This window comes from Monodon monoceros, unplaced genomic scaffold (genome assembly GCF_005190385.1).
Source record: "Monodon monoceros isolate NGI ecotype Baffin Bay Population unplaced genomic scaffold, NGI_Narwhal_1 Super_Scaffold_18, whole genome shotgun sequence".
Taxonomy (NCBI): domain Eukaryota; kingdom Metazoa; phylum Chordata; class Mammalia; order Artiodactyla; family Monodontidae; genus Monodon; species Monodon monoceros.
Window position 1 is genome coordinate 158462285 of NW_021703774.1, and position 19042 is coordinate 158481326.

Here is a 19042-nt window from a genome sequence, read left to right on the forward strand (position 1 = left end):
CCTCACCATTAACATGTTTCATAGGCTCCTAGAGAAATGTTTAAAGACAGAAATTTCTAAATTGAATTGTCTAAAAGATTTTTATTGACATAAGACATATACAGAAAAGTACATAAAACATATGTATAGATCAATAAATTATCAAAGTGAACATATAAGTATAACATTACCAGCACCCCAGGAGCCCCTTTCATGCCTGCTCCCAATCCCCCCACCCCATTCCCCCTTCCAAAATGTTTAAAATTGAATTTTAGTCGTATTTAGAAAAGAAGAGTAAGGGGGGATTACTCCTCACCCTGTACCAACAAGGGCAAAGTTCAAGATGACCATCCCATTTGCCCTACCCAAGGAGTGGGCCTGAACACCACAATCTTACATTTGATTATATATTACACTAACCATTATATAAAGATAGTCACCACAACAGATAATAAGCAAAGAGTGAGGACGAGTTTCCTTTTCTCTCCCCTGCCCCTGCAATTAACACAGATGATTAAGAAATATATGTTTTTAAAAATATCACTTAATATAAAATTATTCTAAAGTATAAAAACTAAGTACATACTTGCTTAAGTCCTGTCAGAAAGGGCAGGGGGTAACCTGGGTGTTTCTCCTTCCTCTCTCATTAAGATTAAAGAACTTTAAGTTGTTATAGGTCCAAAGGCAAAAGAGGACTTTAAAAGCACCAACTGATAAGTTTTGTGGAACCTCTGAGAACCTTGCAATCCAGAACTCTTAACAAAGACTACTTTCTATCACTGTGGAATGAACACTTCCCCTACAGAGTGAGGTGACTCCATATTTTCCCTATTTTTAAGAGAAATCTCCCAAAGTAGCCTGAAGCTGCCAAGTTTCTTACAGGGATTGCATGAGCCATTCTATGACTCTAAGGCTAGAATTCCCACCAATCTGACATAGAGGGGGCAAATCCAGATTTGTGCCAATCACATGGGACTCCAAGGTATAAGGTACCTTATAGAACAAAGTATTATTTCTTCAGTATCTAGACCTCCGAATCAAAGTCAAAATCAAAAAGTGTGTACAAGACAATAAAAAATCAGTGTGCATAACAATAGGTACTTTATGCTCAATTTAAATTATTCAATTCAGAGCATTTTATTTAGCCAACAAGTATTTAGGAATGCCTCCACGTGCTAGGCACCAAAGTTACAAAAAAGGATTTAAAAATAGTGCTTGTAGGGGCTTCCCTGGTGGTGCAGTGGTTGAGAGTCCCCCTGCCGATGCACGGGACACGGGTTCGTGCCCCGGTCCGGGAGGATCCCACATGCTGCGGAGCGGCTGGGCCCGTGAGCCATGGTTGCTGAGGCTGTGCGTCCAGAGCCTGTGCTCCGCAACGGGAGAGGCCACAACAGTGAGAGGCCCGCGTACCGCACACACACACACACACACACACACACACAAAATAGTGCTTGTCCTCAAGGAGCTGTCAGTCTAAAGGAAGAGCTGAGTAGTGAACAATTTGTCTTTTCTTAGAGGCAGTTAGGAAATGTTTCTCAAAAGAATGTTTTTTGGGGAAAAAAAGGTAAAAAAAAAAAAACAATGTTTGGGAGATCTAACTTAGGGTTGAAGAACAAATAAGAGTTAGCCAGGCAAAAAAAGAAGTGGAAGTAATTAGAAAGGCACAGGGTCTATAAAGAGAACATGATACATCTGAGTTGCTGAATGTAGCTCAGCAAAGCTGGAGCACAGAAGTGAAGAGGAGAGATGTAAAATGAAAAAGAACAGTAAGGGCCAGATCATAGAGGCCATAGTATTCCCTGCTAAGAAACTTGGACTTCATCAAGTTACAGGCAAGGGAGAATCACTGAAGGATTTAAAATAAGAGTGACACAAATTTGAGGTAGACAGGGAGACCAAATAAGAAGCTGTTGTTGAGAATGATAATAGTCAGGATTTGTGACTGAGTAAATAGGGTAGGCTGATGATGGGAGGTGGTAAAGTATAGTAGTAAACAAAAGTTCCTAAGTTGCTGGCTTGGGCAACTGGGTAGATGTGGTACTATTCACTGAAACAGAAAATGTAGGAAAAGGAATAAATTTTCATGAAGGAGAAAACAATAGCAAAAAACTGAAAACAACCCAAATGTCCATCAACAATAGAATAAATAAATTATGGTATATTTATATAGATACACGTTCAAGGTGCCTTTGGAAATCCAAGTAGAATATTTCAGTAGATAGCTGGATAAGCAGGTCTGGCACTCAGAAGAGTGATTTTAACCAGAGATATAACTTTGGGCACTTTCCCCATATAGGTGGCAAATGAAGCCATGAAAGTAGATAAAAATCATCCAGGGAGCATAAAATAGAGTTAAAAGAAAGAAACTAAAGATAAACCTTGGGGAACATTTACAGTTAAGGGATGAATAGAGGATAAAGAGCTGAGAAGTAAACAGAAGAAGTGACCAAGTGGTAGGAGGAAAACAGGAGAGACTGGTATCACAGAATCCAAAGGAATAGAACATTTCAAGGATGGATAGGCAAGCTCGTCAATGCTGCAAAATGGACAAGGAACATGAAGATGAAAAACTGTCAGATTTATCTTGGCAAGGGCAGTTCAGCAGAGTGGTAAGAGCAGAAATCAAAATGCAGTGAGTTATACCAAGTGCTGGTGAGAATGTGGCACAGCTGCAACCCTTAGTGCTGGTGGGACTGTGAACTGGTAGCACCACTTTGGAAAACTGATAGTATCTACTAAAGCTGATCATATATGTGTCATCCACAACCCAGCAATTCCACTTCTGGGGATCCAACAGAAATGAATATGACAAGATATGCACTAAAAGACATGTATGAGAATGTTCCCAGGAGCAGCATTCATAAAAGCCACAAACTGTAAACAAGCCAAATGTCCATCAACAGTAGAATGCATAAATAAAGTGTGGTATAGTCAAACAATGAACTATTATACAGCAGCAAGAATGGATGAACTACTGCTACTCGCCACAACATGGATGATACTCAAAAACATGATATTAAACAAAACAAAAGAAGCCAGACCTAAGAGCACATACTGTATGGTTTCACTTATGTAAAGTTTAAAAACAGGCAAAACTAATTGATGGTGATAGATGTTAGGAAGACATCTGTTACTTTTGACAGGGCCTGAGGTAGGAGTACTGATTGTTGGGGGCTGGCGGTAGTGACTGGAAGGGGAAACAAAGTGGGATTCTGGAATCCTCCAGAAAAAAATCCTTGATTCATTCATAAATAACTTATTCCAAGCAGGAATAAAATCTAGGAAGCAACTATTGGGTTGGCGAAAAGGTTCATTTTGTTTTTTCCGTTAAGATGGCTCTGGTAGCACTTAGTTGTCTTCAACTTCATTTGAAACAATTTTGTTAGATTATATGTGACAGCTGTCATATCAACATGCATTTAAAAAAAGACTTATCAAAATTGGTGAATTTTTGTATGACATTTTAATATTGAAAATGGAAGGAAAAAAAGCAACATTTTCGGCATATTATGCTTTATTATTTCAAGAGAGGTAAAAATGCAACTGAAACGCAAAAGAAGATTTGTGCAGTGTATGGAGAAGGTGCTGTGACTGACCGAATGTGTCAAAAGTAGTTTCATGCTAGAGATTTCTTGCTGGATGATGCTCCATGGGCTGGTAGACCAGTTGAAGTTGATAGCGATCAAATTGAGACATTAACTGAGAACAATCAACGTTATACCACGAGGGAGACAGCTGACATACTCAAAATATTCAAATCAAGCACTGAAAATCATTTGCACCAACTTGGTTATGTTAATCACTTTGATGTTTGGGTTCCACATAAGTTAAGCAAAAAAACCCTCTTGACCGTATTTCCACATGCAATTCTCTACTTGAATGTAATGAAAACGTTCTGTTTTTAAAACAAATTGTGATGGGCGATGAAAAGTGGACACTGTACAATAATATGGAAAGGAAGAGATCGTGGAGCAAGTGAAATGAACAACCACACCAAAGGCTGGTCTTCACCCAAAGAAGGGGATGTTGTGCATATGGCGGGATTGGAAGGGAGTTCTCTATTAGGAGCTCCTTCCAGAAAAACAAACAATTAATTCCAACAAGTACTGCTCCCAATTAGACCAACTGAAAGCAGCACTCGACAAAAAGCATCCAGAATTAGTCAACAGAAAACGCATAATCTTCCATCAGGATAATGCAAGACCGCATGTTTCTTTGATGACCAGGCAAAAACTGTTACAGCTTGGCTGGGAAGTTCTGATTCATCCACCATATTCACCAGACATTGCACCTTCGGATTTCCATTTATTTAGGTCTTTACAAAATTCTCTTAGTGGAAAAAATTTCAATTCCCTGGAAGACTATAAAAGGCACCTGGAACAGTTCTTTGTTCAAAAAGATAAAAAGTTTTGGGGGACTTCCCTGGGGACTTCCCTGGTGGCGCAGTGGTTAAGAATCCGCCTGCCAATACAGGGGACAGGGGTTCGAGCCCTGGTCCAGGAAGATCCCATATGCTGTGGAGCAGCTAAGCCCGTGAGCCACAACTACTGAGCCTGTGCTCTAGAGCCTGCGAGCTGCAACTACTGAGCCCACGTGCTGCAACTACTGAAGCCCGCACGCCTAGAGCCTGTGCTCTGCAACAAGAGAAGCCACCACAATGAGAGGCCTGTGCACCACAACAAAGAGTAGCCCCCGCTCTCAGCAACTAGAGAAAACCTGCGTGCAGCAGCGAAGACCCAATGCAGCCAAAAAATTAAATAAATGAATAAATAAATAATTTTTTTAAAAAAGATGCATCACTGTGAATCTCAGAACACTAAAGAAAGAGAGAAAAAGAAGAGAAGGAGGGAGGGAGGGAGGGAGGGTGGGAGGGAGGGAGGGAGGGAGGGAGGAAGGGAAGGAAGGAGGGTAAAAGATTCTACTAGCCTAATTCTACACAGGGCAAGAGAGAGGGGAGGTCATACAAAGCATCACAAATCAGAATGGCTTTGACCTTCTCAATAGCCAACATTAAAAGCTAGAAGACAATGGAGCAATGCCTTCAAAATTATGAAGGCAAATCATTTCAAGCCTAAAATTCTATACCCAACCAAACTAACAACCAAATACTACAGTACAATAAACACATTTTCAGACATGTAGTGTCTCAAAAAGATTACATCCCATATGTAATTTCTCAGAAGAAGTGCTCTATCAAACACCAGGAAATGCTAAGATAAAGGGGAAACAAGAGAAACATCACAGGAGAGAAGTACAACAAATTCCCAGGATAATGGTGATGGGAAATACCTGGGTCAACTATATACCAGACAGAGAGAGCAACTCATCCAGACTGGAGAAGTATGACTCAAAGAGATAGCATATTGAAGAAGGACTGTCACCATCACAATGGCTTTTGCTACTGTATTGTCCCTTTAACCTGACAATTCTAAGGAAGTCTTCTCCAAACTCATTTTTGTACAGGATTTACTTGGGCCATGTGCAAATGAAGTTCCTGCTTTCCCTTCTATGTTCTACTTGTTCTACCTGAATCAGCTAAAGACCTTCATTTTAACCCAAAGGAAAACTCTGCTTTGACCTATTTCCGAGAGCTGGAAGTTAGCCATGGTGAATTTAGAAGCAGAAAATATAGAACAGCCCATTACCCCAACCATATCCTGTAAGAACCTGGCCCATCAGACCTGCCAGATGCCCCAAATATGATAAGCCCTATGTTTCCCAGGATTCACTTGTCCACTGACTTCCCCAGAAGAGGTTCTTATAAACAATCAGAGAAGTTGAAACTAGATTATGATTCAGAGACCTCACCTTTTTTTCCCAGAAATATTTTATCTAAGGGGGACAATAAAGCCCTTTTTAACACAGCCAGATTTGTTGTTTGCTGTACAATCAAATTCAGCTTTTATATTGGGCACTTTTAACATCACTTTATACAGAAATATATCAATGAATATAAATAAAGTGATTTAATATCTTCTCATTAAAAAATAAATAGGATAGTGAAAACTACTATAAGGAAATAAAATTTGCTGATACGATAGAGTACGGATGACACCAATAATAGCAAAAAGTTTTCAAAGCAACTGGAAGGTTTTTACCAATGTGAGCACTGGAAGCTCAACTGCAAGATGAAAGAATTTCCTCTGCTGAATGCCTTTAGATGAGCCAGTTCCCAGCAATTTAAGTATACTTGGTTCATAGAAAAATTATAACAGTTACATTAAACAAGTAGGTACTGGTACTCAGTGACTTCATTTATATGCCAAATTCAAGTATTCTCAAATATTCTAACATAAACCTGAGTGGGGTACACACACACAATATAAAAACATTCGATTTTATCTCACTGAGCTTGTATAACATAAAATACTTTTCAGAGTATTTTCCTCAATTCATTGGGAGAACTTTCTAACAGCTGCAGAAAGGTTTTCACTGTAGTATTAGAGGTGTTGTTTTGTTTTTTAATTACCTTCAATCTTTCCTTACTACGTACACTGTATCTCGGAGAGGCAGGAATAAATACATTCTTAACAACAGTAAAAGAATTAAAACAATTTTGGGGGGTCAGTTTCTTATATTACAAGCAGTCTTCTCACCTTAGAGGTTGCATTATCCCAAATGGCGAGACTAAAGTAGTCTTCTTCCAAAAGATTGAGGTGTTCACATACTCGTTTAAGTAAATCTTGTCCCTTAGCATGTTTCTGCAAAGATACACATACTTTAGTTGAGGTTTCCTCTTATTCCTGCATTTATCACGAAATAACATAAAATGTCACTTTCCAATTTTCTCTTTTATTCTTGGTTACTAACACTTTCAGATGGCTGCACAGTGCAAGTAGAACAAAGTGAGTAACAAAAATCCTGTTTCTTAATTTGTCAGTTTAAATATGCAACACATTTATAGTTGCTTGGAAATGCTGCTACAATTCAAAGCAAAATTCCATCAAGCATCCCCCACCTCCATCCTAAACATTACATTCTTTATTTTTGGTGTATTTCCTGAAGCCTGCTATGGGTCGCTGCCAGTCAGCATGAGCACCTGACTTAACTGAATCAGCTGTCAACACTGACAATTAACAGTGGCTATGGAAATCATTAAACTCTCTATCATTCCCAGACAAAATGTCCCAAGACAATGAGCTATGTCTCAACTCCCTGCAATCTCTTTCAGAAAAATGCATAAAGTATAAGATCTCAGATACCCTCCAGACATTACCCATTGCAGTGGTTCTTACAGTTGTGCTACAAATAATTTCTTAATGTTTCTCTACCCAGAAAATCAAACCATTACCAATTTGGGGGACTTGTATTCCTGTTTATAGGGAGGAAATGCCATAACTTAGGGACTGAGATTTAGAGTGAAAAAGTCCCTGCTTTTTCATTTACTAGCTAAACAACCTGAGTCAATTTCTGAACATTAGCTTTCTCATCTGTAAAGTGATAAGAAAATGTATACCTGTCCTACCTAACTACTGGAATTGTTGAAAAAAATTAAACATGCTGGACTTCCCTGGTGGCACAGTGGTTAAGAATCCACCTGCCAATGCAGGGGACACGGGTTCGAGCCCCAGTCCGGGAAGACCCCACATGCTGTGGAGCAACTAAGCCCGTGAGCCACAACTACTAAGCCTGCACCCCACAACTACTGAAGCCCGCGCGCCTAGAGCCCGTGCTCCGCAACAAGAGAAGGTGCAGCAATGAGAAGCCTGCGCACTGCAATGAATATAGCCCCCGCTCGCTGCAGCTAGAGAAAGCCCGCATGCAGCAATGAAGACCCAATGCAGCCAAAAATAAATAAATAAATTTATTTTTTAAAAAATAATAAAAACATTTTTAAATAATAAAAAAAATTAAACTTGCTAATGTCTTCTGAGAAATACATTTTTTAAAACTTCCAAGGGCTTCCCTGGTGGCACAGTGGTTGAGAGTCCGCCTGCCCATGCATGGGACACGGGTTCGTGCCCCAGTCCGGGAAGATCCCACATTCTGCGGAGCGGCTGGGCCCGTGAGCCATGGCCGCTGAGCCTGCGCGTCCAGAGCCTGTGCTCCGCAGCAGGAGAGGCCACAACAGTGAGAGGCCCGCGTACCACCAAAAAAAAAAAAAAAACTTCCAAAATATTAGAAATCATTTTTTGGCACATATACATGACATGTCCTTCTCTCAATGAGCTGAGCTATTTTTAATGACTATTAGTAATTCACATAGATGTTAACTCATTTTTAGACTTATCCCATCTACATTATATCATTTTCTTCATTTTCTCCCTTCTATGTTTTCACTCTACATGACAGAGATGATTAGGGAATTCTTCACATACAGGTCCCTACTCCCTTATTTATAATTCCAAAATTCAGAAGTTCTAAAAAGTAAAAGGTTGGGCTTGTTTATTTTGTTCTTGTTCAAAGCTCATCTGAAGGAAATTCTGACCTGAACTGTTATGGGCTATTTTTTATCTTTATTTATCCAACTTAGAGTGAATCTTCATATATTTTACCATAGAAATAATGTGTTTGATAATGTACCTACTGCTACACACTCTGCTGGGAATATTATGAAATTTGCAGAATATGTACTTGTTGCTTTTCTAAAACCCAAAATATTCTGAATTCTGAAACACATCTGCCCCCAAATGTTTCAGATATAAGGGACCCATATCTAGCTTTTGGTCTGAATGGGAAGAATGAGTGTGGAATAGCTTTCCCCAAGCTAGTGGTGAGAAGCAGAAAGAGCAGACCCTAGGTCTTCTCCAGTTACCAGGTGTAGTAACTATTTAAAAATGCAACAGTGTATTTTTCTTGATTTCTCTTTCAAAACTTGGAGAGAGAATTCCTATTAATAAACACAGTATAATATTTTAGACTACTTATTTGTGTTTTGATATATTTGCATATAAATAATTCAATCTCAAAATAATTTTTTACACACCTAAGATACAAGCATATGTGAATTATACGTTTTATCAAAAGGCTATTATTAGTAATAATCACAATTGCTTTTTATCAAGCATATCGTAATTGACAATTACTGCTCTAGTTAAAAAAACAGCTGTGGTTGAGAGTCTGCCTGCTGATGCAGGGTACGCAGGTTCGTGCCCCGGTCTGGGAGGATCCCACATGCCGCGGAGCGGCTGGGCCCATGGGCCATGGCCACTGAGCCTGCGCGTCCGCAACAGGAGAGGCCACAGCAGTGAGAGGCCCGCGTACCACAAAAAAAAAAAAGCTGATAGATTTTTAAGGACTTTTAACTTGTCTTGAAGAAGCAAAAGAATAACTGAAACAACTCTGACATTTTTATTCAATCTTGATTCAATTATTTATTCTTTCTGGAAATAATAATTTTAATAAATGGGATTACTTAATTTAAGTTTTTTATATACTATCTCATGGAGCTAAAGAAATACATTAAATGAAGCTCATTAAGGTTTAGATCTGGGAGAGCAGAAATGAACAGATAGTAAATTTTTTTTTTTGATAAATACAGTTATGGGTACTGCTAGACCTAGAAATTGAGGCTATCCTGGGAAATCTAGTCATGGAAGATCACTCTATAAATAACAAACCAATTTTTTTCTTAAACAAAATTATTTTGGATTATAAAAGTAACACATGCTCAATTCACAAGATTTGGCAGATACAGAAAAAGCTGGAGAAGAAAATAAGACTCACTCATAATCCTTCCACACCTCCACCTCCAGAAAATCACTATTAACATTTCAGTCCATAGAAATATTCATTATACTGGGTCTTAGGCCATGGCACCACTTACCCAACCCTACATGAAACAATTTGTAAGAGTTCTAACCACTTGAGATTGAAATGCGCTCACCTCCACAACACATTCATAAACTGTGTCATCCAACAAAGAAACCTTGCAATGCATGTTTCTGTGTCTTCTGATCGATTTCTGGGAAGCTTTTAATTCTCTTTCTGCTACTGATTCAGGACTTTCTTCTTTTACTTCTGTTTTAGAGCAGTCTTCAAGTCCTCCTCCTTCCTCAGTCTGAAAATCGGGATCTTCTCTGTGTTCTTCCTGAGCAGGCTACATACCCATGACATCACCAAGTCAGTAACAAAGACATTTCACAAAACATGCCGTATACACTTTTGCCTATAATATTGCTACCAATAAAAGCACTAACTGAAGAAGAAAAACTGTTAAAACAAATACAAGTGATATTAAGATTATTTTTCTGTAAAAGATATTATGATCTCCCAAAAGATCCACAGACTCTGCTATTCTCAAAACTTTATGATAGAAGGTAAAATCTCATCTTTCAAATCAATAAATGAAGGTTTCAGGTAAACCAGAGGACAGCAATCTGTTGCTCTCAGCACTATATTTTCTCCCTGACTATGCCATTGCCTATTATTAAAACCTATTAAAACTTAAACATCTTTGCCCCATGCTCCTCAATTTTAGCGAGGTAGCCTTATGAATTGCAAAACGAGTTGTGATTTGTCATGCAATCTAAATTTTATGAATGGGGAATTCCCTGGTGGTCCGGTAGTTAAGACTCCACGCTCTCACTGCCAAGGGCCCAGGTTCAGTCCCTGGTCGGGGAACTAAGATTCCACAGGCCTCGAGGCGCGGCCCAAAAACAAAAAAACAAAAAAAACCCATAAATTTTTTTGAATGGCTAAGAGGGGTTCTTGGGACCTTTTTAGAGCATAAGGCAACATATGTATAGTAGGCTAACAACTGTAAATACCAATTAACTCATTTTTACCAGGTATCAACCATGATAAATGCAAAGAAGATTCAAAGAAGCAAGAGACAGATTGAAATCTGGATGTCCTAGGGCAATCATTAAGTCATCCCAAAGTAATACAGGTAAGTGAGACAACATTTTGGCATACACTTACTCACTTTCGTCACAATAAAATTGCTGAAAGGTTCTTAACTAAACCTCACTAATTCTTTTCCTTCAAAAAAATACGTAGTTGGGGCTTCCCTGGTGGCGCAGTGGTTTAGAGTCCGCCTGCCAATGCAGGGGACACGGGTTCGTGCCCTGGTCCGGGAAGATCCCACATGCCGCGGAGCGGCTGGGCCCGTGAGCCATGGGCGCTGGGCCTGCGCGTCTGGAGCCTGTGCTCCGCAACGGGAGAGGCCACAACAGTGAGAGGCCTGCGTACCGCAAAACAAAAAAACAAAAAAAAACAGAGTAAAATAAGCCTCTGCTTTCACAGTATGAATGACAAAAGTAAACACGTAGTACAGATTTCAAAAACACTTTAGAGTTTTTTATTTTCAAAGGTTAAAGAAAAGAAAAACTTCATTATGATGCTGGTAAAAAGATAGTACTACTTTACAAGCATTGATTAAATATCAACTATTCAAAAGAAATATAGGGGACTTCCCTGGTGGCACAGCGGTTGAGAGGCCGCCTGCCTATGCAGGCGACACGGGTTCGTGCCCCGGTCCGGGAAGATCCCACATGCCGCGGAGCCGCTGGGCCCGTGAGCCATGGCCACTGCGCCTGCGCGTCCGGAGCCTGTGCTCCGCAACGGGACAGGCCGCGACAGTGAAAGGCCAGGCCCGCGTACCGCAAAAAAAAAACCGTAGTTGACATTTAGGAAAAAGGATTTAATTATTTGGCTCCTGCTCCTCCTGCATTAGATATTGGAGGTGTCTACAAGTCTCCTTCCCCTCCTTCATGACCCTCTTAAATGTTACCTCTTCATTAAGGCCTTCACTGGCTATCCTACCTGGCCTATCCCCACTCTACTAGTATTCTTCATGTTAGTACCCTGTTTATTGCCTTCATAACATTTATTACAATACATAATTAATTTGTATTTACTACTTTCTTTGTCTCTTCCATTAGACTATAAAGTTATCAAGAGTAGGGATCATGTTTGTTCAATAATAATAATATTTAATAATAATAATGAAAATAATAACAAACATTTATATAGAAATTACAATGGGTCATTTACTGTTCTAAAAGCATTACTTACATGAACTCATTTAACCCTGTGGGGAGGGTACTATTATTATCTCCCCTTGACAAATAAGAAACTGAGGCCAGAGAAGTTAATTTGCCTAGGATCATACAGTCAGTAAGTCACATACCACTTTGACGCCAGAATTCATGATCTTAAACCTCTTTGCCATATTATAGTTTTTATTTACCAATGTATGTCCAGCTTAGGGCCTGGCACACACAGCAGGTTTTCAGTAAATTTGTTGAGTAAATAAATAAGTATTAAAAAATGACACATGGCTTCCAAAAAATCCAAGGTACCCTAGATGAAGGTTGGTGCAGTCCTACAATGCAAACTCACTTTTAAAAAATCCGGTATAGAAAAGGACCACTCAAATGAAATTCTACTATGAAATCAATGAATGGGATTTTAGTTAAATCTAAAATTAACTTTGTCATCTGTTTCAACTTCAGTACAAATGTTATGATCTTTAGACAAAACAGACTAGCCCTGATTCAAATGCTAATTAAAACAAGATATGGATTTTTCCATACATAAAGCAAAGGAGAAAAAAAGCAATTAAGAACTTCTTGAAAGTACCAGACTTCCTGAAAGATAATGTAATTTAACTCTTTTGGTACTCCTAAAATTAAATTAAATTAATGACATTAAGATATGTAGCTTCTCTGCCTTTACTGTTCATGTTTATTGACTAAGTAATAATAACTAACATTTATTGAGTGCTTATAATATGTCAGGCAATGTCTTAAGAGCTTTACATGTTTATCTCTTTTAATCCTCATAATGGCCAAATAAGGTGAACATTATTATCCTCATTGTACAGAGGAGAAAACTGATAAAGCAAAAGTGTCTACACCTGAACCCTCTAGTCTGATTCCATAGCCTCCATTCTTAACTATTATACTATAAATAAAATTTTGTTTTCAACCTTGTTTCACTATAGCAAGTACACAATAACAACTTTATCCTAAACTTTACTCTTAGCACTTTTGATGTATAAGTAATCATTCTAGAAATACATATTTTTTAAGTCTAATGAAACTGTATAGCCTAAACCTGAGACCTATAATAGAAACATATAGGACTTACATTTTTTACAATGCAGATAATGCCCACATGCTTCAGAAAAAAAAAGACTTTGAAAATAACTCTTAATTTGTAGTTCAGTAGGCCTGAAAATAAATGGGATTCCTAGAAAATAGTTTGAGTTACAGTACTAATATTTTCTCATGATTTTTGGACAGATGACCAAATTCAAAAATCATATTTAGTTTACACTGTGACACAATTAAGGCTCCACCCAACTACTATATATTACAAAGGTGATATAAAGAGCTAACTTTCCTCATCTATATCCTACACTCTGTGGGAATATGACCTAGTTGGAGAAAATGACAAAGATAAGGCAGACACGGTTCAAACTTATCACACACCTCTGGGTGGTCTGAATCTATCTCATGACTTTTATAAAGACTTCCATAAAAGGACCATGTTTGCTGATAAATTACTCCATTTCTAATAATTCCACCAAAATAAACTCTAAACCACTTCACTTTCTTCCCACCCACCTCCCCCCAGCCTCATTAAAAATCCTGGACTTTTTGCATTATAATAGCAAAATGTAAACTCGTTTGATACATTTCTTTTCTTTCATTTTCTTTTCTTTGATTTATGTCGTGTAAGTAAGTATCTTTCTAAAAATCAAGTTACCACTGACTACATGAATTTCTTTAGAGCAGAAACTCTGAAGCATCATGTTACTTATCACTAACAACTGGCTAATAAGAAATAAAACCAAATGTTCTTAAATGAAAAGTAAAGTGTATAACCTCCCTTCACCTCCTACACATTCGCACACCCTCACCTGTGTTTCTGCACTGCTTAATGAATGAAGATCCAAGGATGGGTCTGTTTTGAGCTCAGGCTCAGGAGCTGCAATCGGGGCCTTTAAAATGATCTCTTCGTCAAGACTGGCTCCAAATTCTATCTCTTTATGACCTTCACCTTTCTCTTTCGCTGACTCTACTTCTTTGCCTTCCTCCTCAGAGACCTGAGATTTAGGCCTTTTGAGAAATGAGGAGAACAGCCGTGACAGGCCCCTGTTTTCTGATGTCCGCTCCTTGTTCTTGGTCAAATCTTCATGTGTTGGAGTGTCTCCATTGGATGTTTTCAGCTTCTGCTCACACTGATTATCTCCCTCGGCTGCTGCTTGAGGAGTCTCTTCCAGCTGAGTTTCCTGTTGACCCGAGTTTGTGGCTCCCTCACCCTCTTCCTTCTGTTGTTGCTGCTGTGGATTTTCAGCCTCAGCCACTAAACTCTTCTCTGTTGTCATGACGTTGCTATTAAAAAGAAGATGGAAAAGGGGAGCTCTTAGAAGCAAAACACATTACTGAAGGCAAAACCCTCACTTGGGTCAAGTGTGCAAGAATTAATATTTTTAGGTGTTTAATCAGCAACAGACAGTACTCCAGTCCATTAAACATAAGACTTTCCATTAAAGCACAAAAATATCTTACCTATACATCCTGGATAAATTATTAATGCCTTGACTTGCTAAAGTTATGACATAGAGAAATTAGCTTAAAATAGTACCCTCTGAAGCCACCTTAGTGAAATGTATCATATTTTAAATTCAAAGCTCAGAACTGGACATAGCAAATACATTTTTATCCTTCCTAAAAAAAAAGATGTTATTTATACACTCTCCTTTGAGGGTATCAGTCTTCAGGTGCTAGATTTGCAGGAATTATATGCAAAATTCTCTACACCCCAAGAGATAATGGGATTAAAAGGTTCCCCAACTCTTTATTATTCTATTTCTTTATATTTCTCAGAATGCATAGACTTCATATTAAGAACAGAAATGTAGAATTCTGTTCATTTGTTATCAGACTTGACAACAGCAATGACAAGTATACAGTTAAAATAATCACAAAAGAATTCCTTAGGTTTTCGTGTTACAACAGTAAATTACAGCCTCTTGCAGAAGAATACAACTTTAAGTTCTTTAAGACCTTTCTTCCTTCTGACAAATATGATTTTGAATGCTCATCATTTTTAAGAGTAGCAGTGAACTATTACAACAGAGGAAACCAGAGAAATAATAGAGAAAAAGAAACAAAATAGAGAAGAAAAATTTAGAAAGCAAATGTTGATTCAAGTATAAGAGAGGAGAAGGCAGGCTGTAGACCTCACATATTTCAAACTTGTTGGTTTCTAGCCTCCTGATCTCAAAAATCCCAGTATTATTAGTTAAGCCACATAATAATGGCAAAGAGCAATGTCACACCTAGTTTACTAAAGGATAACCAACATACAAGGGAACTTTTGAGCAATTTGACTACTGATGGCCTTACACTTTGAGTCACTGCTATACCTAAAAGTACTCCACTCAAAAAGCAGCATTTACATTGTCTCTGCTTCTGCTCCATACTATTTAGATGAAGTAATTTCATTTGGATGTTAACAATCCGAATTAATGAACCATATTTAGCTCATTCCCTCCTCAGGCCCTTTACACTTGCTGTTCTCTCAGCCTATGATGTTCTTCTCCTAGATATTTGAAAGATGGCCCTCTCCTCATTACTATGTCTGCTCAGATGTCACCTCTTTAGAAAGCCCTCCCATACACACCCTATCTAAAATAATGGCCCTTACTCCTCTAGATGGCCTCACAGCACCTACTGTACTTATTATTATTTACGAATATGTTAACTTTTTTGTTTACTGGTTTATTGTCTTCCATTCCCCCAGCTAAAATTAAGTTCCATGAGGACAGAATGGTCCCTGGCACATTATACGTATTAATAAAAGTCTGTTGAATAAATTAATTTCAATTGAATATACCTGACAAATAAAAACTGCAACGGTGTTCTCTAAATTATTCGAGTAAATTTACTTCAAATGCATAGGTCCTATGCTAGGTGCCTGGGATACAACAGTAAACAAAACAAAACAAATAAGGTCTCTGTCATCATGGAGTTTATATTCTTGATTCAACTTTAACCAGTATAATGAAAGAAAATTTAAGAGAACTCTTATTTACAATATGAGTGAAATCTAAATAATTATGTGTAAATGGAACAAAACAGTGAAAACAACGGAAGGAAGTTAATGGTACTGAGAGCTATTTCCGTGTCAGGCCCCGGGTAAGGGATATTATCTACATTATTTAAATTAAGCCTTTCAACAACCCTGAAAGGGAAAGAGGAATTGCTTAACCTCATAGTTGAGGAAACTGAAACTCAGAAAGTAATTGGCCCAAGGTCACACTGCTAGTAGGTGACAAACCACTGTAAGTGGTATTGAAATAAATAAAGGTATATTAATAAAAGGAAAAGCCTTTATGTGAGCTCTTACTGCTGATCTACTTAAATTATTTTATTTTGAGCATTAAAAATATTTTAAGCAATAAAAATATTTACAAAAGCATATTTTCTAGTCTCTTCTATTAAGTCATCAAAATTATTCTGCGCTAATAAAATAATCAATTCAGTCTTTATAACATCACTTAAACATTTACCAACCAATACACATTCTGAATTTGCTACCCTTGAGTGAGGTACACTTGTACTTAAAAGAAATAAGCTTGTTTTCAATTCCTCCTTATATTAGGAGTAGGCAATTGATTTTTCCAAAATTCTTTTTCTTTAATCTCCAAGTAATCAAAGTTGACCCAGAAAGAAAACTTGGATATCAAACCACCAGCTATTCTAAAAGAGTAATGATTTGATTTGAGAGCACCAATTTACTTCATACTTCCTTTGCAAAAATAAACAGAGGACAGGCTGAGAACTGAGCACTATTTTCCATGGATTTCGGATATGACTTTATTATTCACCTTCCTGAAAAGACACAGAAACCATTTCTATATTAAAATTTTCCTATACAACAGACTTTACAACAAGGTCTCATAAAGATCCATAAAAAAATTACAAATCATTTGGGAACATTTTAGCAGATATGAAAATCACTCAAACCTTACTTCTAACAATCTTGTACTTGTACCTTTCAGTAAATAAAGAGTATTTTTCTTGTGTTTTCAATATTTTCTTATCATTGAAAAAAGAAAAAAGATCTTCTAAGGATATTCCTATAATTGCTTTCACATGAAAGGGTGTCATCTCCAAGAAAGTAGCTGAATGAGTACTCAGTTGTTTAAAAAATACACACACACAGATGGTAACAATCTGTATGCTATATGAATGCTTGTTAAATTTTAATGTGCATCGAATCACACAGTAATCTTGTTAAAATATAGATTCTTATTCTGCAGGTCTGGAATGGGGCCTGAGACTCTGCATTTCTAACAAGCTCCCGGATGTTGCCACTGCTGCCGGCCCACTGACCACACTTTGAGTAGCAAGGCAGAGAAAATCATTATTTCTTTGGAAACATACTCAAAATGCCTGAGAAACAAAGATGGCAAAAAGCTACTTTCAGAAAGTGAAATATGAACAGTGAGAAATACTTGACACACAAATGCTCAACAAATGCTTGCTGAATTAATGAATGAAGCATGGGCTTCCCTGGTGGCTCAGTGGTTAAGAATCCGTCTGTCAATTCAGGGGACACGGGTTTGAGCCCTGGTCTGGGAAGATCCCACATGCTGTGGAGCAACTAAGCCCATGGGTCACAACTACTGAGCCTGCGCTCTAGAGCCCAAGAGCCACAACTACCGAGCCTGTGTGCCACACCTACTGAGGCCTGTGCACCTAGATCCCATGCTCCGCAACAAGAGAAGCCACTGCAGTCAGAAGCCCACGCACTGCAACAAAGGGTAGCCCCCGCTCACCACAACTAGAGAAAGCCCGCACACAGCAACAAAGACCCAACACAGCCAAAAGTTTTAATAACAATAATAAATAAAATAAATTTTTAAAAAATGAACGAAGCAAAGAATGCAACATATTATTAAATGTGGAAGCTGACGATTAACATTTTTTTAGAACTCGTTTGGTGCTCAATCAAAAGTTAATTGAAATTTTTAACCACAGATCTGTGGCAATTTCAAGTTGTCTATGCAGCCGTGACACTTGCCTAGAGTCAGTTTCTGTGTATCTCTATTGATATGCTCTCTTTGCCACATTTAGGAAGGAATGATCCAGTCATATGAATTAAGAATTAAAGAATAACATCTATCAGTGCAAAACCAATACATTTTGCCACATAACTGGACATATGTAAAAAACAAGCTGAATACAAGTGAAAAAGAGATGAGAACACAATATAAGGAACAAGCAGAAGGGCAAACAAATTCTCCCAGAACATATAGAAACCAACCTCAGGTAATATAAATGCAAGAAAACAACCAGGAAATAAGACAATGCAGATTCAGCAGAGATGCTACAATTCAGTCTATGCAAGGAAAAACAGATAAAAATGAATTATTAAGGGCAGTTTTCACGTATGTTCTTTCCAGCCATGCACACATGGGTAGCAATGCATTTAGTAAGTGTCACAAGAGCAAAAGGAGGTGGGGTGGGTGGGGGATATAAAAAATGAAACTGATAAGTCAGGCAAGTATCCCCAGTTAACTCTGAGACTGATCAGAAATAAACAAAAAATAAATAGCAAAAAGAAAAAAATCCTATGGGCCATTTACTAAAAGCTCAAATAAACTCATCCTGACAAATCTGTTACACATGCAGCCAAGTTCTCCACCTTACAAAAGATAGGATGGGTAACCAGAAAAAAAGGCACAAAGAAGTCAAGCAGCAAAGACAGGATAAATGCTCTACAAACAGGCCCTTCCTTTGTAAATGAGACTATTTTTCATTCTGGATCCAAAATCCAAAAGGAGGTATCTATTTACTTAATGTCAGAAAGAGGTCTTCTGATTTAAAAAAAAAAAAAAAATCAGCACAGCCATGAAGACAAAGTGATGAGTTCCCATTCCATCTCAATCCTAATCCTCCAAACCCTAGGAATTATACCCCATCTGGTATCAAAGATACACTTGTTTTAACAGTGTACATCTGTTGACTTCAGGCAAATCAGAGCTTTAAAAACCTGATACTGAGCAGATTGCAAGGGCCAGATGATATCTTTCAACTTTTTTGTATCTCTTTCTAACATTACTATGGTCAGTTATCCACTAATGTTTAAGTGGAAAACT

At 38.0% G+C, this 19042-nt stretch overlaps 1 protein-coding gene across 28 annotated transcripts in view; it reads right to left on the reverse strand.

Annotated features, from left to right (window-relative positions):
- Positions 1 to 19042, reverse strand: part of EPB41 (erythrocyte membrane protein band 4.1) — a 212491-nt gene that overhangs the window by 108799 nt on the left and 84650 nt on the right. For 24 of the 28 annotated variants that reach the window (XM_029228294.1, XM_029228295.1, XM_029228305.1 and 21 more), the window contains exons 2-4: positions 13790 to 14264; positions 9806 to 10018; positions 6576 to 6680 (exon numbers count right to left, since the gene is read on the reverse strand). In XM_029228294.1, the coding sequence (XP_029084127.1) occupies positions 6576 to 6680; positions 9806 to 10018; positions 13790 to 14264 (793 nt within the window). The remainder of the gene's footprint in view (positions 1 to 6575; positions 6681 to 9805; positions 10019 to 13789; positions 14265 to 19042) is intronic. The other 4 variants (XM_029228303.1, XM_029228314.1, XM_029228315.1 and 1 more) reach the window with 1 other exon arrangement.